The sequence below is a fragment of the Drosophila ananassae genome, chromosome 3L, assembly GCF_017639315.1.
Source record: "Drosophila ananassae strain 14024-0371.13 chromosome 3L, ASM1763931v2, whole genome shotgun sequence".
Taxonomy (NCBI): Eukaryota; Metazoa; Arthropoda; class Insecta; order Diptera; family Drosophilidae; genus Drosophila; species Drosophila ananassae.
This window is the reverse complement of record NC_057929.1, coordinates 22,344,550-22,367,088: the sequence shown is the minus strand read 5'-3', so window position 1 is coordinate 22,367,088 and position 22,539 is coordinate 22,344,550. Positions and strand designations below refer to the sequence as shown.

General features: G+C 41.4%; 1 protein-coding gene across 2 annotated transcripts in view; it reads right to left on the bottom strand.

Annotated features, from left to right (window-relative positions):
- The window catches only part of LOC6496791 (protein Wnt-5), a 164,773-nt gene that overhangs the window by 33,230 nt on the left and 109,004 nt on the right, over nt 1-22,539 (bottom strand). For both annotated transcript variants that reach the window (XM_044715468.1, XM_001965735.4), the window contains exon 7: nt 20,568-20,804. In XM_044715468.1, coding sequence (XP_044571403.1) covers nt 20,568-20,804 — 237 coding nt within the window. The remainder of the gene's footprint in view (nt 1-20,567; nt 20,805-22,539) is intronic.

Genomic DNA, 22,539 nt, shown 5'->3' with positions numbered 1-22,539 from the left:
TTAGTCGCAGTCCGCTAGGTGGCGCCACCCATCTTATTTTATTAGATATATAGCGGATTGTTTATAGTCGGCCGATCCTTATGAAAATTGGCAGATCAGTTTTCCCCAAAATAGAATCTGTACCAAATCCCATCTTTCTAACTTAAAAAACACCAAAGTTATGCCAATTCCGATCGTTCTATGACAGCTATAGGATATAGTCTTCCGATCCTTATGAAATTTTGTACATAAGATATTTTGGTCTAATATAACATGTGTGGAAACCCTCTAACTTAAAAAACACCAAAGTTATGGCATTTCCGATCAATCAGTTATATGGCAGCTATAGGATATAGTCGACCGATCCCGGCCCTTCCGACTTATATACTGCCTGCAAAGGAAAGAAGGGTGTGCAAAGTTTCAACTCGATAGCTTTAAAACTGAGAGACTAGTTTGCGTAGAAACAGACAGGCGGACAGACGGACATGCCTATATCGACTCAGTAGGTGATCCTGATCAAGAATATATATACTTTATAGGGTCGGAGATGTCTCCTTCACTGCGTTGCACACTTTTGACCAAAATTATAATACCCTCTGCAAGGGTATAAAAACGAGTTCAGGAATTTTTAAGCGGAAAAAAGTCCCGAAAAACGGTTTTTTAACCATAAATCAAGATTTTGAGGGTGTTAAAAATATTTCAAACATGGTTTTGTGATATACTTGACCCAATAAACAATTCCTACTATGTCACTTCAAAAATTCAGAATCACTGTTACACTGTGTAATGAAATAATGAAAAGTTTTTTCCATCCGTTTAAGGTAAGCTATTCTATTATTTAATTTAATTTAAATAAATAATTTTTATTCTTTTTTGGTAAGAGCCACCATAACCAGCACCCTTAGAGCTCTTGGAGTAGATGACCAGTTGGTGGGACTCATTGATCATTTGATAACCTGCAGAACAGTGACGTCCTCGCAAATTCAGTAGATGAAGAGGCACACCGCAAGGCGGAGTCCTCTCCCCTCTCCTATAGAACATAGCTATCAACTCGACTGCAAGATGGAAGAGGGAGGCTGCAGGATAGTGGCGTACGCGGTCCTGTTCACAAGCTAATACCCACACAAGCTCTGTGATCTTATGAGCGCAAAATTGCAAACCCTAGCCGAAGGACAAACAGTAATGGCCTGGGAGTAAATGCGCAGAAACCAGAGTTAGTTCTGATCAGCAGGAAATATGTTGCAAACCCCGAGGAAACTAAATTGGAACTCCAATATTAAAGAAAGGTCATAGGAATTAAGTAAGGTAGGGCTGTACTCCCCCTATATTGTAAGGAGTGCTGGTATGGGGGCCAGCCCTTAAAGAAAAAAATTTCCTTAAGAAGCTGGAAAAAATACAGCAGCACTATGTATCAGCGGTGCATTACGATCCTCCCGGATGAAGCCCTAAATGCCATACTCATTTTACAAAATACAGAACTAGCTGGTAATAAATAAACAAAAGTAGCGGCTATGAGGCTAAGGAAAACCCAGCAATGGAGCCACCTTAACAAGGGCCACTCCACGATGCTAATAACCTTTAATTCCCAGCAGTACAGACTACTGTACTCCCAGGGAGTTTTTTTTTTTTTTTCTTTCCTATTGCTCCGCTTGGGAGCTTAGGGCATCCACCAGTGCATTCCACCGGACCCAATTCTGCGCTGTTCTTTTTGCGAAGTCCCAGGTGATGTTTTTGTCAGAGAGTTCGCGTAATGTTAATCGGCGCCAGGTTAGCTTGGGGCGTCCCACTCTTCTGCTTCCGGGTTCCACTCCAAGGCCATCCCAGCTATGCTGTCTCGTTCTTTTTTTCTTAGTGCGTGACCATTCCATTTCCATTTCTTTATCTGCTGCTGGATTGGTGCTTCGTTTGTGCTGCGCCACAGATCACTATTGGTTATTCTATTTGGCCAGAATATACCACATATGATCCTAAGGCACTTATTGACGAAGGCTTGCAGCTTCACTATCATTCTTTGCGATGTCAGCCAGGTTTCCGATCCGTACAGCAGTACGGATGTTATGCACGCATTGAAGATTCTCAGCTTTGTTTTTCTGCTGATCTGCTGGTTTCTCCATATGCGTTGCAATCTCCCGAAAGCAGATCTGGCTTTGCTTAGACGGTTCTCCATGTCTTTTTTTACTCCCCCGTTTGCGGATATAGCGGTGCCTAGGTATACAAAGCTGTCGACATATTCGACACTTTTCCCGCATATGGAAATCCAACTCTGGTGGGAGTGGAGGATCCGCATCGCTTTAGTTTTTGATGCATTAATGGAGAGTCCAGCTGATTTGGCCCGAGTTTCGAGGTCACTGCATTTGGCTTGGATGTCAGTGAATCTATGAGCTAGGAGGCAGATGTCGTCCGCGTAGTCCAGATCCTCTAGGTGTCTGGTGAGAGTCCATGTTATGCCGCGGTTCGATCAGCACACTTCACTCATAATCTCATCGATCACCAGGTTCAACAATAACGGTGAAAAAGGGCATCCTTGCTTGACGCCAGTGTTCGTCTGGAAGGGCGCACTGATTTTACCATTGTGCAGTACCGCCAAATCCGCATCATTGTACATAGCTTTCACTATGTTTATGATATTGTGTGGTACTCCCTTCCTTGCAAGCGCCCGCCATATAGCTGCTCTATCTACTGAATCGAACGCCTTCTGGAAATCGATGAATAGGAGGTACAGCGGCGTGCGCCATTCCACAGCTTGTTCGGTGCTTGCGCGTAATGTGTTCGCCTGGTCTAGGCAACTTCTATGTGGCCTAAAGCCTCCTTGTTCATCGCGTATTGTTGGTTTGATTTTTTCCAGTAGACGTTCATTCAGTAAAGTGGCTAGCACTTTGTAACTGGTGTTCAGCAGGGTGATTCTTTGCCAATTATTGCAATCAGTGAGGTCTCCTTTCTTCGGTAATTTTACGATGAGGCCTTTCTTCCAAGATGGGGGATTCGCTCGTTCTCTCATATGCTCTCGAAATGCGGGTGCAACGTTTCGGCCATTAGAAGCGTGTCAACTTGGAGCAGTTCTGCGGGTAAACTGTCCTCTCCAGCGGCTTTGTTGTTCTTCAATTTCCTGATTGCATCTCGAATTTCTCTAACAGATGGTGTCGTGTGAGGAATTCTGGTGTTGGTGTTAGGTACAATACTTCTGAAGTCGTTATCTGCGCTGCTCGCATGCTCTGTGTGACTGATTTCTAAGAAGTGTTGTCGCCATCTACGGATCTGGGCATCATCATCGACAAGGAGTGTTCCGTTGACATCTCGTACTGGATGGTTCTGCTTTTGGTAGCTTCCAGATAGCTTACCAATTGTCTGGTATTGTGAGCGCATGTTGTTGGCGTTGGCGCCGCTCTCTTGCTCTCTGCAAGTCTATCTATCAGTGCTCTCTTGTCATTTCTGGCTGATTTCTTCACTAGCTTGCAGAGGTCCTTTCCACTTGAGGGTATTTCTTCTACCGATAAGCTCCCATGTGCGTGTCGAGATCCAGTCTGTGCTCCTGCGTTGTCGGGTGCCAAGCAAACCCTCCGCAGTGCTCCTCAGTGTGCTGCATGTGTGTTCCCAGGGGTGGTTCTGCTGCGGTGTTAGCTGTTCACGCAGCATTGTTGCCAATCTGGTGGATATGACGGGGTCTCCAAGTCGGTGTAAGTTCAGGGGGGTGGTCTTCTTGTGCTGCTGGTGACGGTGTAACTTCGTCGGAGCTTGATTGAGAGCTCTCCGACTAATAGTTCATGGTCACCGTCACTTCTCCTCACCGTACATCGCTAAGGGAGTGTCTCAATTTCGTACTTATGCACAGATGGTCAATTTGGTTGGGTGTATGCCCATTCGGTGATGTCCACGTGCACTTGTGCACTTCCTTATGGGGGAATACAGTGCCACCAATGACTTCTTGAAATGTCTGGCATAGGTAGGCCAGAATATCACCATTGGTGCTACGTGTTCCCACACCGTGCCGGCCCATGATTGGTTCCAATCCGTTGTTGTTGGGGCCTAGTTTCGCGTTGAAATCTCCCATGAAAATTTTAATATCACCTCGCTTGCTCTTGGTGAGTAAAGATGTGAAGGCATTGTAGAAGTCGTCTTTGATGTCATCGCTCGCGTCTTCCGTATCGCAATCTAGCAGTGATGATTCTATCGGATAACGGATTCCAGGTGATAAGTGTCTGTTTGTATTGCTTTGACACATATATTCCTACTCCATTCCTGACCCCATCACTGCTCCCACTATGCACTACTAGGTTGCCGTGTGTTGTTGTTGTCGTCCCACTGCCTTTACACCTCATATCGCTTATGCCAGCAATTGCGATCTGCATTTTTTCCATCTCCTTTTCAAACTGCGCAAGTCTGGAAGGCTCCATCAGGGTCCTCACAATCCATTGTCCAATTCGTGTCCGTTGCGAAAAGCGGAGGGTCGTCGTCGGGTTGGGGGGGGGAGGTTGGTGATTGTTTTCTGATCTTGTGTTTGTTTCTATAATCGTTCTTTTTCGATCGATCCGGTGATTAGCCGAGTGCAACCTATTTGAGAAGTGGGGCTGCCACCTAACGACATCTGGGAATGCCGGTTTTTGGTGTTTCATGCACATAATTATAAATAGAAAAAATCCAACGAGAACTTTCACTATTTACATCATATGCGCGAGCACCGAAAAACTTGCAGGGCCACGCCTTAGCGAGTTAGTACACTAACCACTAGACTATGAGGCCCCCCTTACTCCCAGGGAGGACCCACAAACAACCTTCCAGACCCTCATTCCAGAAAGAGAGCAGTGGGAGGAGCTTCTATACTGATAGCTCCAAACTAAACAATAAAGTAGGAGGAGGGATATATACCGAACAACTAGTCATTAAAACCTCTTTTTCCCTGAGAAAATTATTCTATTAGGATATATTTCTGACATCAATGAGATGTTGTTGAGGAACCAGTCGCCCAGGTGTTAAAGTCTCAGATTGCAAGGCTGGTCAATGACATAGAAGATGCTCGAAACTTTCTTCCTCTTCCTTGTGGGGTGAATTCATTCGCCTAGCATTTTATTGGTTTCCTGTTTAAAATAGACTCACAATAGCCCTAAACAAAATCCAGCGAAAGGATGCTATCAATATTTCTTTGAATGTTTTGATCTAGCAAATTAGCGAAACAAACAATGTGGATATTACAAACAAGACAGGAAAAAATGAGCGGGGGTAACACTTTCTTTCATAGTGCTTTCCCTTAATTAATCAAAAATAATAATAACTTCGCAATTAAATAAAGTGCGGATAGCAACAACAGGCCCTCGATCGCTCTACAGAAACCTTTGTTTTATTTAATGGAGTATGTAATGATCAATGTATTAGTAGAGATATAGCCCTACAAACGGAAACGGCATCATTTTAAAGAAAGCGTCTAAAAATCTGGGGTGCACATCCAGTACGTCGGGAAGACAAGCATCGTGCCACTTTTGAAAAGCTCAGTAAATAAACTGGCAGTGAAGAAAATTGAAATTTGAAATTTGAACGCATTGAAATTTCAATGGTTTTTGGAATCTGGGCAATTTTGACAATCAAAGAAACATCGGTCTCCGTCAGAGGTACATTGTGAGAAAAGCCTCTGGGAATTGAAAAGGGGTTGGGACGATGAACTGCCCTTAGAACTTCTGAACTGGAACCCTTAAATAAATGGCAAGTTCCAAGACAAATATTTAACTGCTTTTCATGATACCAACATCATACCATGCGGCTAACCCTTAATCGATGGGAACTGGTATCACGACTGAAGCCTTTTGGAAACAATGGTCGTGGTATAACCTGCAAGAGCTCCAGAATCGGCACAAATGGAAGCATGCCTCTACAAAAATTAAGATGGATTGCTAGTTCTTATAAAAGAAGATAATGTACCCGGAATAAACGAACTAAAAGAACAAAAATTCACCGAACCAACTGGACCACAAAACAATCATGTCGTACGCAGCATTGGCCATTTTAGTCATTATCCAGATACTGATAAGTATAAGCGGTTTATTTTGACTCCAAAAACTAAAGCTACAAGAGGAACAACTCCGGAACCTACCCCAAGACAGTTTACTATAGAGCTGGACAACGGTTGGCACATGTTCAACGGCCGGGAGAATGTTAAGTCTTGAGCATTTAATCCTAACTGAAGAAACATTTGGTAAGCTCTTGATTTTCTCTTCTTGGGACGAGAAAGGTGTTTATTAAAGCAAAGCAGTTCAAAAACAGATTCTATCGGAATGGTTGGGATTTAGAGGGTCTTTGGATAAAAATCCATGAATAATACTTTGCTCAGTAATGTATTTGGCGTTAAAAATGTATCAGAAAATATCGCATAAGAAGCAGGGGTATCCAATAAATTGACCGACAGAAGGTTGTTATTTAAAATTTTTCTCCTTGGAGATTCGCTTAAAAACCAAGAAATTGTGTCTCCAGTGTAAAGAATTGCTCATTAAGTGCAGAGAATTGCTTACGGACATCTAGAAAACCATTTCTCGTCTGCTTCATAAAGGTCCGTATCTCAGTCTCGATCTCTCTACAAGCAATACAAGACCATGTCAGGCTAATGTTCTTTGTGATATGCTCACTTAACTCTTGTGACACTGGTGGATACTTATTATGTCCACCCCCAACAAATTTAATATGTGAGCAGTTATTGCAAAGCAACCAGGACAGGTAACATTCACCAGTAATGGATCCTCCAAGCTCCCATTTTTTTTTTTTTTTTTTTTTTATTAAACTTTGCTTTTATTTATTGGATCTTCTCTTAATTTTGAGACTAACAATAAGTTTTCAAATCTTAACATTAACATTTAACTAACAGTAGACTAAGACTGCATTCTGGTTGCACGTTCCTCAAGACGGTCGCTGGGTGGGTAGGTCATTCCGACGAAGTCGTGATTGGTTACTCAACCTTGTTAGACCTCTCGCCAGGTGGTTAGGGTGCGACAATAGCTTGCTAAAGTACTTTTCCTTCTGTTCTGCGATCACATCTTTGACTGGAAGAATGTTTAAGTCGCGATGTATGTTTTCGTTGCGAACGTACCAAGGTGCCCCGGTGATTGTTCTCAAGATCTTCGACTGAGCTCGCTGGACTATGTCAATATTGCTATTGCTGGCATTCCCCCATAACTGGGAGCCGTACATCCATATAGGTTTAAGTACCGAGTTATACAGCAGGACTTTATATTCAAGGCAAAGGGGAGACCGAGCGTTGATAAGCCAATGAAGGCTGCTGGCTTTTAGCTTTAGGTGGGTTCTTTTAGCTTCTATGTGCCGACGCCATGTGAGTCTTCTATCGAGGTGTACTCCTAGATATGTTACCTCGTTTGCTTGCGGGAGTAGGGTGTTGTTTAGCGTAAGGGGCGGGCAGTTTTGCCTATTCAAGGTGAACGTAACGTGCTTGCATTTTTGTTCGTTTACTTTAATTCGCCAGTCTGATAGCCATTTTTCAACATCCACCAGATGAAGAGCTAGCTGCGCAGTTGCTTGCATCGGGCATTTTGAGCGGCTAAGAATAGCTGTATCATCAGCAAACGTAGATGTTGTTAATCGTGTGCTTGTCGGGATGTCTGCTGTGTAGAGAACATATAATGTTGGTCCGAGTACGCTTCCTTGAGGAACTCCAGCTCCAACAGTGAATTCGTCAGATATATCAGTGTTGCACCTCACAGCAAATTTTCTGTCGTAGAGGTAAGACTCTAAAAGCTTGTGGGTATTACAAGGGAGCATTGTCTTGATTTTGTACATTAGACCTTCTAGCCAGACCCTATCAAATGCTTGAGAGACATCTAGAAATATTGCGGTACAGTACTCGCGTTTTTCGAATGCATTCCGAATTTCTGCTGTTATCCGGTTGACCTGCTCAATTGTACCGTGCTTTTCACGAAACCCAAACTGATGTGACGGGATTCCTTCCTGGATCCTTAGGTATGTGTTTATTCGAGTCAGAATGCATTTCTCAAAGAGTTTAGATAAGCATGAAAGTAGGCTTATAGGTCTATACGACGTGGGAATTGTGTGGTCTTTTCCCGGCTTTGCTATCATTATTATAATTGACTTTTTCCATCTCGCTGGAAAGTGGCCAAGTTTTGCGATGGCATTGAAGAGCTGGGTGATAGTGCAGACGGCGCAATATGGAAGCTCAATGATCATTTTGGGAGTTATGAGGTCGCAGCCTGGTGATTTTTTCGGATTTAGTTGGTTTTTGATGATATTAGCGATTTCGTTTGGGCGAAACTCGATTGGTTCATGTTGAAGCTGAGGCTCATATGGTAAAGTCGGCAGAGTAAAGGCACTAGTGGCCGGATTTGGTTGGAAGATATTTTTAAGGTGATTGGCAAACGTGCTGGCTCTGTCTGCATCGCTGCGCGCCCAGCCGCCTGTGTGATTTCTAATATCACTGTTTCACTGTTTCTTTCGGTGAGCTTAGAGTTGGGTGAGCTCTCCATAGTGAGTGTTTTGTACTAGAAGTTGACAATTGCTCTATATAGCGGCGGTGGACATAAGCTTCTTCTTGCTGTAGGGCTTTAGTAAGTTGACGTGAGGCATGTCTAAAGCTTTGCTTAGTAGATGGCGATCTGTGGAATTGCCACTCGCGACGTGAACGCCGCTTTTCGAGGACGAGCTGTTCGATTTGTAGATTTGTCTTTTTATTGCTTTGTGTATTTATAGTTTGCGATGTTGAGGCTCGAGCTGCAGAGACGAGTACAGACTCAAGTGAATTAACAAAGCTGTCTACGTTGGCTTCATCGTGGAGATGAGGACTTAGCTCAATGTGTGAGCTGATATATTTTCTGTACTTAACCCAATTGGTTTTCTGTGAGGTCAATTTTAATGGTTGTTCCAATGTTCCTGGATGTCGCAGTAGAATAAACAGGACAGGCGAGTGATCAGATGAAAGATCCGATAGGCAATTGGCGCTTATCAGATTTTTAGGGATGTTTTTGGTAATCGCAAAGTCTATTAAATCTGGTAGTTTCCTTGGGTCTGCCGGCCAGTATGTTGGTGTGCCAGAAGAAACATAGTCGAGCTTGTTCTTGGCTTTGATAATTGCATTATAGAGCTGCTTCCCTTTTGGAGTCACGAGACGGGATCCCCAGTGTGTGTGCTTGGCATTGTAGTCTCCTGCTGCTATGAAGTGGTCTCCAAGTGTGTTGAAAAACTGCATAAACTCATCTTCAGCTATATTGAAGCGAGGGGGGCAGTATACGGCGGCTAGTGTAAGTTGGTTGCCAGTATTTAGTTGTATATTTATAGATGTGGCCTGTAGGTAGTTTTTAGCAAATTTGTTTTGATAATGGTGCTTTATGCGGCTTCTGATTAGAATTCCAGTCCCACCATGTGCTTTACCATCTGGATGATTTGTTCCGTAGAATGAATATCCTCGTAGTTGAAAATTGTATTTGTTTGTGAGGTGTGTTTCCGAAAGCAGCATTACATCGATGTGATTGTCGAGTAGGAATTGAGCTAACTCAAGTTTATGTTGCGAAACGCCGTTAGCGTTCCACGTAGATATCCGTAGGAAAGTCATTATTTGGATTGTTGTGAAACCAGCATTTGAATCAATAGATTTTGGTTTCGCATTAAATCTTGCATAGTTGTGCGCATAAACGACATAAATTCCGTCAGGCTTTGTTGTAGGCTGCATATCATAGCTTCAAAGTTGCTTTTTGGCTGCTCTGTTGGTTGATGTTGCTGAGCCGTGTTCGGTTCTTGATATGCTGATTGCAGAAATGAGCTTCTTGAGGCAGGTGTCGCCGGTCCTGATTTTAAGGCGCTTGCGTATGTCACATTTTTGTCAACGTTAATGGGTCCTAGTGAGGATCTGGCTGCAGTCGAGAAGAAGACTTCAGGGTTTGATCTGGACGCCGTGAACTGTCCATTTTGGGTGCGGGCAGCTATTCCTTTCTGGTGGATGCGACTTTTCAGCTCCTTATAGACTGGGCATCCTCTATAATTAGCAGTGTGATTGCCACCGCAGTTGCCGCACTTTTTCGAGTTGCTGTCATCTTTGCTCGCTGGGCAGTGTGCGGAGTCATGAAGCTCTCCGCAAACTACACACACCGGGCGCAGTTTACAGTATGACCTTGTATGGCCATATTCCTGGCAGTTCGCACATTGTACCGGGCCATTGCGTTTGTGCGGTTCCTCAACTGTAATTCTGCGGTGCAGCAGGTACTGAAGATTGTATATTGGGTGCACTTCGTATTTCTTCAGGAGCTTGGTTTCTGGTTCAAGCTCAACCTTAAAGAGTGGCTGCGGCTTTCTATCCCTGTTAAGGATATTAAAGACTGTCTTGGCGCTAAAACCCTTCTCCTGTAGCGCCTTTTTTATCTCTGCAGGCGTTACTTCGGGCTCTATGCCCTTAAGTACGACTTGCAGGCCCTTGCTGCTTTTTAGCTGGTACGTGTAAAAGTTCTTTTTATTCTCGGTAAGATATTTTGATAATACTCTATAGTTATCTTCAGACTTCATTTGAACTTTTGTTTCTTGAATGTTGCCCTTTACAAGGGGTATTATGTGGAAGTTATCCTTACCAATAAGCTCAATAATTTTGTTGACAAGAACATTGGAACTTTTTTCGCGTATATAGATAGGCGGAGGTTTTGGCTTCCTTTTCCCAACTTCAGTGGATTCGACCGCCTCAACCTCATCGGCGTCTGCCAAGATTTTAAATCGGTTTGAGTTAATGGGCGTTTCTTTTGCTACTAGGCTAGCATTGCCACGGGTTATTTTGCGTTTGGAATTCAGGGGGCTCAGCTTCCTTTTGATTTGGATGTAGCGATCCATGCCAGTCTGCACAGCCGGCTTAATATAGTCATTGTTTTTGTTTTTGTTTTGGTTTTCGGGCAGCGCGGACGTATTACTATTTGCGCTGCTAGCTGATGACGTCGTTAAACGCGCTGTCGATGCAGTTGCGGTTGTTGTTGTTGTTACTGTTGACGTTGTCAAAGAAATTGAGGTGCTAGTTACTGCACTCTTTGGCTGCAGAGACATCGATGGTATCGAGGGGGAGCAGGAACGCGCTCTCTCGCTCTCTACGTTTAAGAATTCGGTCAAGTTGGGGGTAATTGACCGAGCTTGATCGGAGCTTGCATGGTTTTCGGTTGCTTTAAAAGAGAAGTACGCGTTGTTTCTTTGTACTGAGAGCCGTCTCTCGTCTAGCTCACGTTGACGTTGTGTGCGAACGTCGTTTGAACTCATTGCAGTCGAGGTTGATTTAGTTTGAGTTTTAAGTGTTGTGTTTTATATTAATTAATTAATTAATTAATCAATATAAACATTAGCGATTTCATCGCAAAAAGCGTCTTTTCGCGTTATTGTAGATTTCTTAGAGCAGTCACTGCACTTTTATGATTTTATTGAATTTTTTTTTCCCGGAGCACAATAAAAAACACGTCTGCATGCGACGACTGCAATCGAACTTGAATGAGTTAAGTGAGTTGAAATAAACCCATTTTTTAGCAGTGCAAATTAGACTCATTATTGTCGGAGATATGGCCACTGCAGGGAAAGCGGGAAGAGCTTTCTGAGCACGTTCTGATCAGGCACGTCAAAGAGAAGACGTAACAAATGAGATATGTATACGAATGTGGCTGGGCGCCGTGACAAATAACAGCTACACAACGATGTAACGGGTTACGCGTCCAGAGAGTAGAGCTCAGAAGGAGAATATACATATGAAAGTTTTCAAAAGCGCGGCAGAAAAATAACAAATTTATATTATAATTGAAGAAATATAATCGTGTTTATAAGACTTATATGGTTCAATGAACTTTATAGGTCAAATAAACTCCGAAAATGATCTTTTTGAATTGAGCTTAACGCGAAAGATATGAAAGATCAAAAATGAAAGATATAGACAATCTGATGAGAGCAATTAAAGAAACACGTCCGGATACGGCAAAGTCAGATTAACTTTTTTAATATTGTAAATTTTAAATTTATATTTTTTTCGTTATTCTATATTTGCATTATTTTATCACCTAAGCAATTGAACTTTTATATTAATAAAGTACTCATTTCTATCTTTACGTGCAATTTATACTCGGTTTTTCTACCCTTTGCTTAACTTTATCATAAAAGATTAACAACATAAGTTAAGATACTTTTTTATTCAAGCCAAGTACTGCGCGCGCAGTTCAGGCTGATGAGACCACTTCCTCGTAAAAAAGCACGTAAAATAATTTAGCTCCAATTAGCAAATCAACTCACTGGGGTTGGTGAAGGTTAGATCCATTTTAAATTGGCAGTAATTTTCTAAGAGTTGACGTCTAACGCGAAATTTGTTTGAAGGTCAGTGATGTTAGGGGCTACGATCGCAGTTAATTGCGCATTGTAGTTTGAGCATTTGGATAGCAAGAAGGCTTTTACTGAAAACCCCGCCACATCTATACCGAATACAGACGTCTGAGACTTCATCTTCCGAATCTGAAGCTGGTTCGTGCAATCGGAAATCTCGGTAGAGGGGTGTTTTTCCCCCAAAATGCAGAAGGTTATGACGCCTGCGTCCACCAAAGTCTGATATGTGACCAAATCCAAGGCACTTTCGGAATAAATCCAGTCGCCTAACTTAGCTTAAACGATCCAGAGGAGACAAGCTTAAAAATCATCACTGGCCATATATGCGGCAGACGACGAATTAGTAATTCGATAGAATTAGTAAAATCCATGCTCTCCAAAGTCCGGCATCTCAAGAAAACATTCTCAGTCTAGCTTTCCTTGCGTTCGGACGTTTATTTTCTGCTATGTCGCCGCTCGTTTGTTCGGAGTGCAGTGGGGAAGTTACTGCTACGCAGCTTCGTGGGTGTGAGGCCGTTCGGTGCTCATCGATCTACCGCCGTGCATATCATACGGATTGTGTTGATTTACCATCCGAGGCTATAAAACTTCTAATAAACATTCCAAACTTATTGTGGCAATGTGATAGCTGCGTCATTGGAAATGACTCTCATTCAAAAATTGATGAGCTTAATATGAAGGTTTTGGACCTGGAATCCCTTTACATGAGCATTAATGCAAAATTGGATCTTGCTCTTGAAAGTTCGTCTGGGCCCATGGTTGCTTCAGAGGGGTTTCAAGGAGTGACACCCCCTACTACTTCTACTAACGCCGAAAATAAAAAGTCATCATTGGCACAGATCCCCACTGGGTCAAAAGTGGCTGTCCCAAGAAATAAGAGGAATAACCCTAGCAGGCGCATTGTCGGACATGCACCCAGCTGTGCGCAGCTCCAAGTTCTTCCCACTCTAAAATACCTGCACATTGGTAAATTTGCAATGGCTACCCAACCGGAGGCACTGTGCAAATACGTCGCTGATAAGTTGCAGCTGGACCCCAGTGATATAGCCTGTGCTAGATTGGTTAAAAAAGATGCTGATATCAACGCTCTAAAATTCGTCAACTTTAAATTGGGAGTTCCCGAGCAACATTTCCCCGCTGTCTTCAAGGTTGATTTTTGGCCCATGTCGGTAAAAGTCACTCGTTTTCTTCATGGAGAGCCTGCTAAGGTTATTGACCTCCCTGCGAGACTCTCTCGATCAAACCCTGGAGCGTCAAAAAACCCCCAGTAAGCGGCGCCACTGGAGCCGCTATTTTTCCCTCTTCAAATTCTTCGACCGGTCATCATATTCTCCCTCTCCTGAGCCGCCAACAACATTCGGCGCTGGCAGTTATGGAAACTGTTGATGTCACTTCCTACGTTATTCTGCTCCCGTCAATGCTCTATTTGCTCCAACAACAGCAACTGATCCCAAGGTGGGCTGTTTGCATATTATCTTCGCTTGTGGACCTCCAGCAACAACAAATGGTTCGTTATCGTCTTATTGTGAGCCCCTCTCTGTTTATCTTATCTTTCTTGGATGGGTTGTTCACTGTGAGACTGACCACTCATGCTCACTTTTCGGGGTCTGGAGGAAATGTTTGTTTACATCATGGTCTGGAGCGTAGAGCATCGCGGCGACTGGACATTCATAGGTCCAATCTGGAGATTAATGAAAATTTATGTGTTTCCACGTTGGCTATCTTGGAATCTATGCGTTTGGGATATGTGGCCTCCAGCATCTTGACCTTGCCAGTGCCTTCACATATACCACACTCCCGCCCAATTCCTTCATTGGACTGCATGGATCGTGCTGCCTTGGGCTCTAATAAGAGCTTAAGAGTTTTCTTCCAAAATATATCTGGAATGCGGACCAAATCCCGCATGGTGCTTTTGAATTCTTCAGTCTGTGATTTTGATATAATCGTTCTCGTGGAAACATAGCTCAATAGCAACTTTAGTTCCTCCGAGTTCTTTGAACCCAAATTGTTTCAAGTATTCAGAAAAGACCGTGATTCATCCAGCACCCATTGTGAGCGAGGAGGTGGTGTGATTATTGCTATCCGCCGATCCATGTTGGCCACGGTGGTTAGCCTTAAGGTTGGCGACCCTATACTGAACCAGCTAGCTGTCTCAATCCAGGGCATTCAGGGCCCTTTCATCATCATTGCATCGTATATCCCACCAAACAGCGCATTCAGTACTTATCAAGCGCATATGGAAAATATCGCCAGTGTCTGTGGTAGCATGGAGGACCCTACGGCTCTGATGGTTGCTGGCGACTTCAACTTGAGCTCTATTGTTTGGACTTGGGACCCGGAGTCCCTTGGCATGTTACCCAGCAATGTTCACCAATCGCATGAAATCGTTGTTTTGTTTCGAAAATTCTGGATCTGATATTTTTAAATAATGTGGTTCTTAGTAAAGTAGAAATTTGTAATGTACCATTAAGTCCGTGTGATATGCACCATAAGCCATTGTTGATACACATTGAATTTTATAGTTTTCTGCCTTCCCCCTCTCCTATCTCTTATTATCACTTTAATGAGTCTAACCTTTCACTTATTAATGACGCTATTGTAAGTTTTGATTGGGTTTCCCTTTTTTCGGATGGCACGATTGATGATTGTTATACCAAGTTGTTGAGGCCTCTAGTCATATTAATGAATCGCATACACCTGACTTAGATGGTAGCTCCCATTCTTCATTAAGAAGGGTATTGCATCCTTAACTACACCTCTGCAACTTCTTTTCTCTTTATCATTATCATCGGGTAAGTTTGCTTCTCGATGGAAAATAACCTCGATCTCGCCCATTCATAAAGGTGGCAGCAGGGCAGACGTCACTATCTATAGGCCTATCGCCAAGATATGTAATATTGCCAAGTTACTTGAGCGTGTTGTCACCAAAAAGTTAACATTCTTGATTCGTAACTTTATCTCTCACAATCAACATGGATTCCTGCCTGGGCGATCCACCACAACCAACTTAGTGGTATTCTCTAAGCACTGCCTGGAAGCCTTTGAACGCCGATGTCAGGTCGATGCCATTTATACGGACTTCTCTAAAGCCTTTGACAAAGTTTGCCATGCAGCCCTACTTGCTAAATTGTTCAGATTAGGTGTTCATTCCTCCATGTTAAATTGGTTTGAGTCTTATTTGGCAGACCGACCATGCCACGTTCCCATTGGTGATGCTAGGTAGCTCTTTGGGGCCGCTCCTATTCATCATTTTCATCAATGACATTTCCTCTTGCTTTCTTTATTCGAACTTTTTGTTATACGCGGATGACCTTAAAGTGTTTAAGGCCATTAGCTGCATTAGGGATAGCTATCTACTGCAGGATGATTTGCGCCGTGTCTCTTCTTGGTGCGCCCTCAATCTCCTTCCTCTAAATTTAGCTAAATGTCATTTCATTCGTTACAGTAAGAGGGCGCTAGACTTATGTACCCTATGCAATTGGCAACCATGACCTGCAGCTCAAGGAGGAGGTGGTTGATCTTGGCGTCCTTTTTGACTCAAATTTAAAATTTTCCAGCCATTTAGACTTTATAATGCCTAAGGCGTATGCCATGTTGGGTTTTGTGAAGAGGCACACAGACCAATTCAAGAGCCCGTACGCGAAGCTTAGTGTTTACGCCGCATTCGTCCGGTCGAGGCTGGAATATGCCTCTATTATTTGGAGCCCCGCAAATAAAATAAGTTCAAATAGAGTTGAGCGGTTGCAGAAAAAATTTTTAAAATTTGCACTTCTCCCTTTAAGGTTTCCCTTTAAGGTTTGTGGATCCTCTACCCTCATACCACAGCCGGTGCCTTCTCCTTCACATATGTACACTTGAGGAACGGCGCACTGTGGCAGCTTTAACTTTCATTAATAACATAGTAATTAGCAGCATTGATTGCCCCATGTTATTGGAGCTTTTAAACTTCAATGTGCCCCAGAGGGATCTTCGCTCGTTTGCTCCTTTTTGGATTGCTTGTCGTAGGGCCAATTACCTTTTGAACGAGCCTATTGATAGAGCATTATCATTTTTTAATACTTTGCCGCCTAGCCTCCGAACTAAATGGGGCTCTGATAAACAAGCGTTTAGGGTCTTGTTGGTTAGGCATTTCTTAAGTAGTATGTAATCCAAGGAATCCGAGTCAGCATGCATTTTCGTCCCCTTGGATTGTGCGGCATCAACCTTCTTAAAGCTTGGATGATGATGCAGCTGGCAATCTGCTTAGTTGTGCCCATGCTAACCAGCGCTTGCATATGCGAATTAAATTTATCTGAAAGCTCGCGCAAAGCTTGTGCATTCTATGGCCCTCAAATGACGTATCAGCGATTACTGAACCTTTGGTTAAGAAGCTCCAAGGCAAAGGCATAGTCCTCAACAGCCACTTCCAACGCACGCACAGTCGCAAAGGCCGACTCACGAAGACAGGACCACAGCCGCTGAAGCTTTCCCAACCGACTTATTATTTTTTGTAATATGTGACCCACTGTGCTATTGTGCAATTACAGAAAGTAAATACAGATATATGTTCGATTAATAGTAAGCTATAAAAACCTGCACAAATCACAAACAACATTGTTTTTATACCCCTGCAGGATTATTATAATTTTTGTTAAAAGAGTGCAACTTTTCACAGAGAAAAACGCGCTTTAAGGTTTGCGCTTTAACCATATCTGACCTTGAGCGTCCACCTTTTCAAGGCTGTATCTCCGAAACTATTAGACGGATAAATTTGAAAAGGACATCTCTAGGACAATATTCTAGAGATGTTATAGAATTCAATAAGACAGAGAAGAAGAGAGATTGAAACATGTAACCCCTTAATGATAATCAACGCTTGGTGGGGCTTGGTGACCTCACAGTTCTTGGTTGCCTTTATCCTGTTCTATTACCTTTATCCTATTGCAGACAACTACCTGACCAATCTGTCTCAAAACAAGAAAGGAAAGCTAACTTCGGGCGGAGCCGAAGTAGATATACCCTTGCAGTTGTGCCATTTCCGATCGTTCAAATATATGGCGGCTATTGGATATAGTTGGCCGATCCCTATGAAATTGGGAAAATAAGATTATTATGTTCAAAGTAAAATACAAAGTACCATCTTTCTAACTTAAATTACACCAAAGTTATGCCAATTTCGATCGTTCTATGACAGCTATAGGATATAGTCGGCCGATCCTTATGAAATTATAAGATATGTTGGACAAATATAACATGTGTGGAAAATCCCAACCCTCTAACTTAAAAAACACCAAAGTTATAGCATTTCCAATCAATCAGTTATATGGCAGCTATAGGATATAGTCGACCGATCCCGGCTGTTCCGACTTATGTACTACCTGCAAGGAAAAAAAGGATGTGTGCAAATGTTCAATTCGATAGCTTTAAAACTGAGAGACTAGTTTGCGTAGAAACCGACAGACAGACGGACAGACGGACATGCTTATATCGACTCAGGAGGTGATCCTGATCAAGAATATATATACTTTATAAGGTTGGAGATGTCTCCTTCACTGCGTTGCAAACTCTTGACCAAAATTATAATACCCTCTTCAAGGGTTTAAAAATAAATACCAATCATAATTCCTAATTTGAATCTCATATTTTCGTCTCTGCCGTAACCTTGTCAAAGCTGGATTTCTATAGCTCCGAAGTTTTGGCAAAAAGGAAAGGAGGCGAGGTCTTAATCTCTATGGTCTTTAATTTCGCTTCCGAAGATGTAAGTAGTATGAGTTTAGTAATTTCATTCCTTTGCGTATGTAGTCTGCTCAATTGATTTTATATTCCACCATACCCCCGAAACCTATACGTACTAACATTACTATTCAGGCGGTTTTGAATCAAATGTCCGATAGTGACCTGAGAGTATTTCTTCTTGGCTTTTATATAACAGAACTCACTTTTTCATATATTGATATATATATATATGATATATATATTGTTGTATATACCCCTCACCCTCTTCATCCCTTTCAACACATCACGATTTCATTACGAGCATATTTCCTAACCATTAGGAATTTTGTTTGGTCTGCTCATAGGAGCATAGGAATAGACCTATACGAGACATTTTGTAACATTTTAAATATATTTTTTGACTTACGTGTGCCGCGGAAACAAGTCTTGGTTAACAAGGCGCCTTACGAACAACAAGGCGCTGAACAAGATTTTCTTCAATTAAAAATGAGTTTTTAATCTCATGTTTTCAAAAAGTCATGGCAATCTACAAAATCTTTAATGTTTTAATGAACCTGCTGAAGCTGCAAGAAATTTTTCAACATAGAAACAGTTTTAGATATGTTCACTGCTGTGGAGCTGTTGAAATTTTCCATGGAGGAAAAAAAAATTGAAAATTGTCGGCCTGTGTAATCAATCGGCCAATCTTATTTTTATATTTTTTGAAGGCAGCTTTATATCGGTTCCAATATGCCCAGCATAATCCACCTATGCTATTTGGATCAAATTATTATTTCACTTGCTTTGCCTTCATCCTATCATATCAACGTCCCTTATCTTAAAAATTAAAAAAAATACGCATTCTAAAATGCGTATGTGAGTAAAGCAATTCTTCAGAGTAATCTATCTTGTAACCTTATCTTACAACTCGCATGTATCCCTGCTATTCGAGCCGTAAGTTATGCGGTTGAGCGTAATGAGGTAATTTTATAAAAATTTTAAAATAAGAAGGAGCCTCGTTGCTGCTTAGGGCTACGTTTGGTGTGACTTTAACCGTTCTAATGTTACATCTCAGCTAATCTGGCTTCTGTTCTGTGACTTTCGAAACGTCTTTATTTCTTCATACCGATTTTTACAAAACTGCGCATGTTCCTACAGATGCGCAGAAGTCCTTCAGCATTTTTTTTCCTATGATGACTGTCATCGTCATTCCATCTAGAAATTCATATTACGCTCTGGTGATGCAAAGTCGATGCATTGATGGTTTCTCCTCACATAGCTCCTCCAGTGTCTCGTACATTTCTTAGGATTCTGCAGCTAGCAGTAGATGCAGGTGGCCGATCGCATCACGGGAGCGGCCGACCCGAAAAAAGACATTAAAATGAGCGCGAGCAAGCGGAGACCGCCATCCTCTCCAATTGAACCAATCGAAGAGCCTTTAAAAATCAATTATTATTCCGATGGTGATCATGCTTCAGGTTTTAGTCAATATTTAAATTTGAGCCAAAATGCAAAGCAAATCACAGGTACCACACCATTAGCAGCAGTTACTTTAATATCGTTCGCCCCTAAGAGTTCGTTGGCTCTTTCTTTGAAGCTCATTTTTGCACCGTTAACACAAACATACTGACGTAATAACTTTACTTGCAATGGATAAAATGTCATGATTTTCCGGAATTGTAAGGCGTAACTAATGTGTTTACTTAGTTGGTGCCGCTGGATGCTCTGCTACAGAAACAGTTATTGAGGGAAGCAGATATGTGTACTTAACAATGTTGTACATCTTGCTGGTGGTCCTATAATAAAAGCAGCACGCTAAGAATATTCGCTTAAAGGAAGCGGGCTGGTGGCCTTAGGTGAAGAGAATCACGCAGAAGATATTTGGGTAAAGTACCGCTGTTATGATACTGAGTCTCAGTTCACAGTACTCATCAAAATTAGTATGTTTAATTTAAGTTACAATAATGAAAATCGCTTGGTCGACTTCGGGTGGCTAATTTCTGGCTAATTTGAATTTGCACATAAATTTGTTTCAGCAAGTTTTAACTTCTGTATTGACATTGCTTTACCAGTAAAAACTGGCCTAACAAGAACGAAGTAAAAATTTCCGTTCTTCGGCTCTCACATAAAAAGCACTCATCGTTAGCTGATGAATTGCTCGCACAGAAAAAACGAAAAGCTATCCTGCGTAGGTCACATCAGTAACATATCCTATGAATATACAATCGTCATAGAATGAATTGCAAATTAGTCTCGTCTGAAAACATCGTTACACAATGATACATTTAGCAAACCATCAGTAAGGGCCACCGGACAAGGTAGCAATCCATTAAACACCAAGCCACTAAAACATTTTTTTATGGTTGGTAACAGCGGATCAATAAAAAAGTTGTTGAACTATCTTCTAACAATTAATCTTAGCTTCTAACAATTTACACTCGAAAATATGCCGAAATATAATACATACTCGAAATAGTAACGCCACTCTGTTGGTTGGCGGCAGTTGGTCTGTGTGTATTCAGCGGGAGTTGCGCAAATGAATAAAAAATGTAGTAAAACCAAATACTTACTCGTCGGCCAGCTTCATTATTATGTAAATTCATTAAGCTCTTTGCCTTTGCAGAAGGCTGTTGACTACGATAAATAGTTTCAATCTCATAATTGACTTTGGCATTAAAGCCACTTGGTACATATTTTCCTATCTCTTGTACTGCTCGTTGGTTTTTTCGTTTTCCTTTTCGTTGTTGGGTATTACTGCCTTGTCCATTAAGAAACTTCCAATTTATAATTTTATGATTTATTTGGTCCTGTTGAAAAGAAATAAAAATGAAAATTTGATATTAAATATTAATATATTTTAAACATTAACTGTGTGATTTTATTTTAGTTTAATTATTTCTACAGGCCCACGAAATCTCCATAAACTTTGGGATTTTTGAACAAAAGTTTTTGAACAAAAAGTTTTTGAACAAACAAAGGAAAGCTAACTTCGGGCGGAGCCGATCGCCCGATCCCTTTGAAATTCGACAAATCAGATTTTTTTTCCAAAATAGAATCTGTACCAAGTCCCATCTTTCTAACTTAAAAAACACCAAAGTTATGCCAATTTCGATCGTTCTATGACAGCTATAGGATATAGTCGGCCGATCCTTATGAAATTTTGTACATAAGATATTTTTTCAAATATAACATGTGTGGAAAGTCCCAACCCTCTAACTTAAAAAACACCAAAGTTATGGCATTTCCGATCAATCAGTTAAATGGCAGCTATAGGATATAGTCGACCGATCCCGGCCGTACCGACTTATATACTGCCTGCGAAGGAAAGAATGGTGTGTGCAAAGTTTCAACTCGATAGCTTTAAAACTGAGAGACTAGTTTGCGTAGAAACGGACAGACGGACAGACGGACATGCCTATATCGACTCAGTAGGTGATCCTGATCAAGAATATATATACTTTATAGGGTCGGAGATGTCTCATTCACTGCGTTACACACTTTTGACTAAAATTACCCTCTGTAATCCCTAAATACCCTCTGCAAGGTTATAAACATAGGTTTTATTACCCATTGTTTCTATCACGGTTTCGAATTTATTTTTACTCCTGTATCTATTATTTAATTTATAATTTAATTTTTTCGGCCATTGAATAGTAAGCATTATGAGTCGAACCCAAAAGGTTTGGATCGAATTATTGGCCTGGGCAAGGATCACCGGAAACCCGTGTAGGATTTTTGAATCGGCGCTTGGTCTTGTCGTGATTACCAATCCCAGACGCGATTCATCGGTCTCTGTTGTATTGAACTCGGGTTAACTTACGAATCGACAATTACGACTCGGTAGGACGAAAAGGTAGGGCCCGACTGCGCGATTTACCCAATCGGACGAAGGGTAACCAATGAACGTCCAATGACATGATTCTACAAACGATTATCTTTCGCACAGCGCAGCTTGCTCGGTTCCCGAATATTTCTTAACAAAACCGAACTTTGAAGTGGTCAGTTTATTTTTTACGTATCCAAACTTAAAATATTTTTAATGGATTTTGAAGTTGAATGTTTTTGTTTTAAATTTGAGGTATTATAAAAAAACATACTTGTTAAACTGTTCTTGTTTTATTAATTTGAAATAATACATGTTCTTTGCCAATATTTTGAACAAATTTTTATGTTTATCTAAAGTTTAAAGTGACACCACAAAAATCCACAATTAAGTTGTATACCTATGTGTTCGCCTGGCTCTGAAGGTAATAAATGTGTAAAATTGGTTTTGCAGAAATTTGCAGATGTGCTTAAAATCGTAAAAATTCTAAAACCGTCTCAACTTTTTCAGGGTCAGTTTTGCACTACAAAAATTTGTTTTCGATCGTGTGCTTGTTGTTCAGTTGCTTTGTCCTTCGACTTTTGAGTTTGTGTTTATTAATAGTATTTCATTAATTAATAGTTTTGATTCCTTTTTTTTAATTCCCTTGCTTTAATTTTTAATAGGTTCTTCTTTTTATAAGTGTGATTTCTCACGTTTATATGTTTTTAATGAATTGT